The following is a 365-nucleotide window of genomic DNA, read 5'->3' as shown; positions in this document are numbered from 1 at the left end:
CTGCTGCTGCTGCTGCTGCTGCTGCTGCTGCTGCTGCTGCTGCTGCTGCTGCTGCTGCTGCTGCTGCGTGATTGACACAGCAGCAAACGCTTCATACGCAGCTTAAACCCCCCACCCCTTCCTCCTGCTGCTGCTGCTGCTGCTGCTGCTGCTGCTCTCGTTGCGGGGACCGTACCCCCTCTCTGTCTCCCTGCGTACCCATCCATCAATATAAATAAACCACATTAAAAAAAAAAAAAATAAATAAATAAATATAAATATAAATATAAATATATTTTTTTCTTTTTTTTTTGTTGCTTATGTAGAGAGAGAAAAAAAAAAACACAAAAATATTATAAACAGAACAAAGAGATAGATGCTTTAAA

At 41.6% G+C, this 365-nt stretch overlaps 1 protein-coding gene across 1 annotated transcript in view; it reads right to left on the bottom strand.

Annotated features, from left to right (window-relative positions):
* The window catches only part of EMH_0094690 (uncharacterized protein), a gene marked incomplete at both ends in the record, with an annotated part of 1,065 nt that extends 859 nt beyond the window's left edge, over positions 1–206 (bottom strand). Inside the window, one exon of the mRNA XM_013502120.1 lies at positions 3–206. Within this exon, the coding sequence (XP_013357574.1) occupies positions 3–206 (204 nt within the window). The remainder of the gene's footprint in view (positions 1–2) is intronic.
* Between the last annotated feature and the right edge of the window lie 159 nt (positions 207–365).

This window comes from Eimeria mitis, genomic scaffold (genome assembly GCF_000499745.2).
Source record: "Eimeria mitis Houghton genomic scaffold, Emh_scaff8337, whole genome shotgun sequence".
NCBI classification, from domain to species: Eukaryota; Apicomplexa; class Conoidasida; order Eucoccidiorida; family Eimeriidae; genus Eimeria; species Eimeria mitis.
Note: the sequence above shows the minus strand (reverse complement) of the source record. Positions and strands in the feature narration are given on the sequence as shown.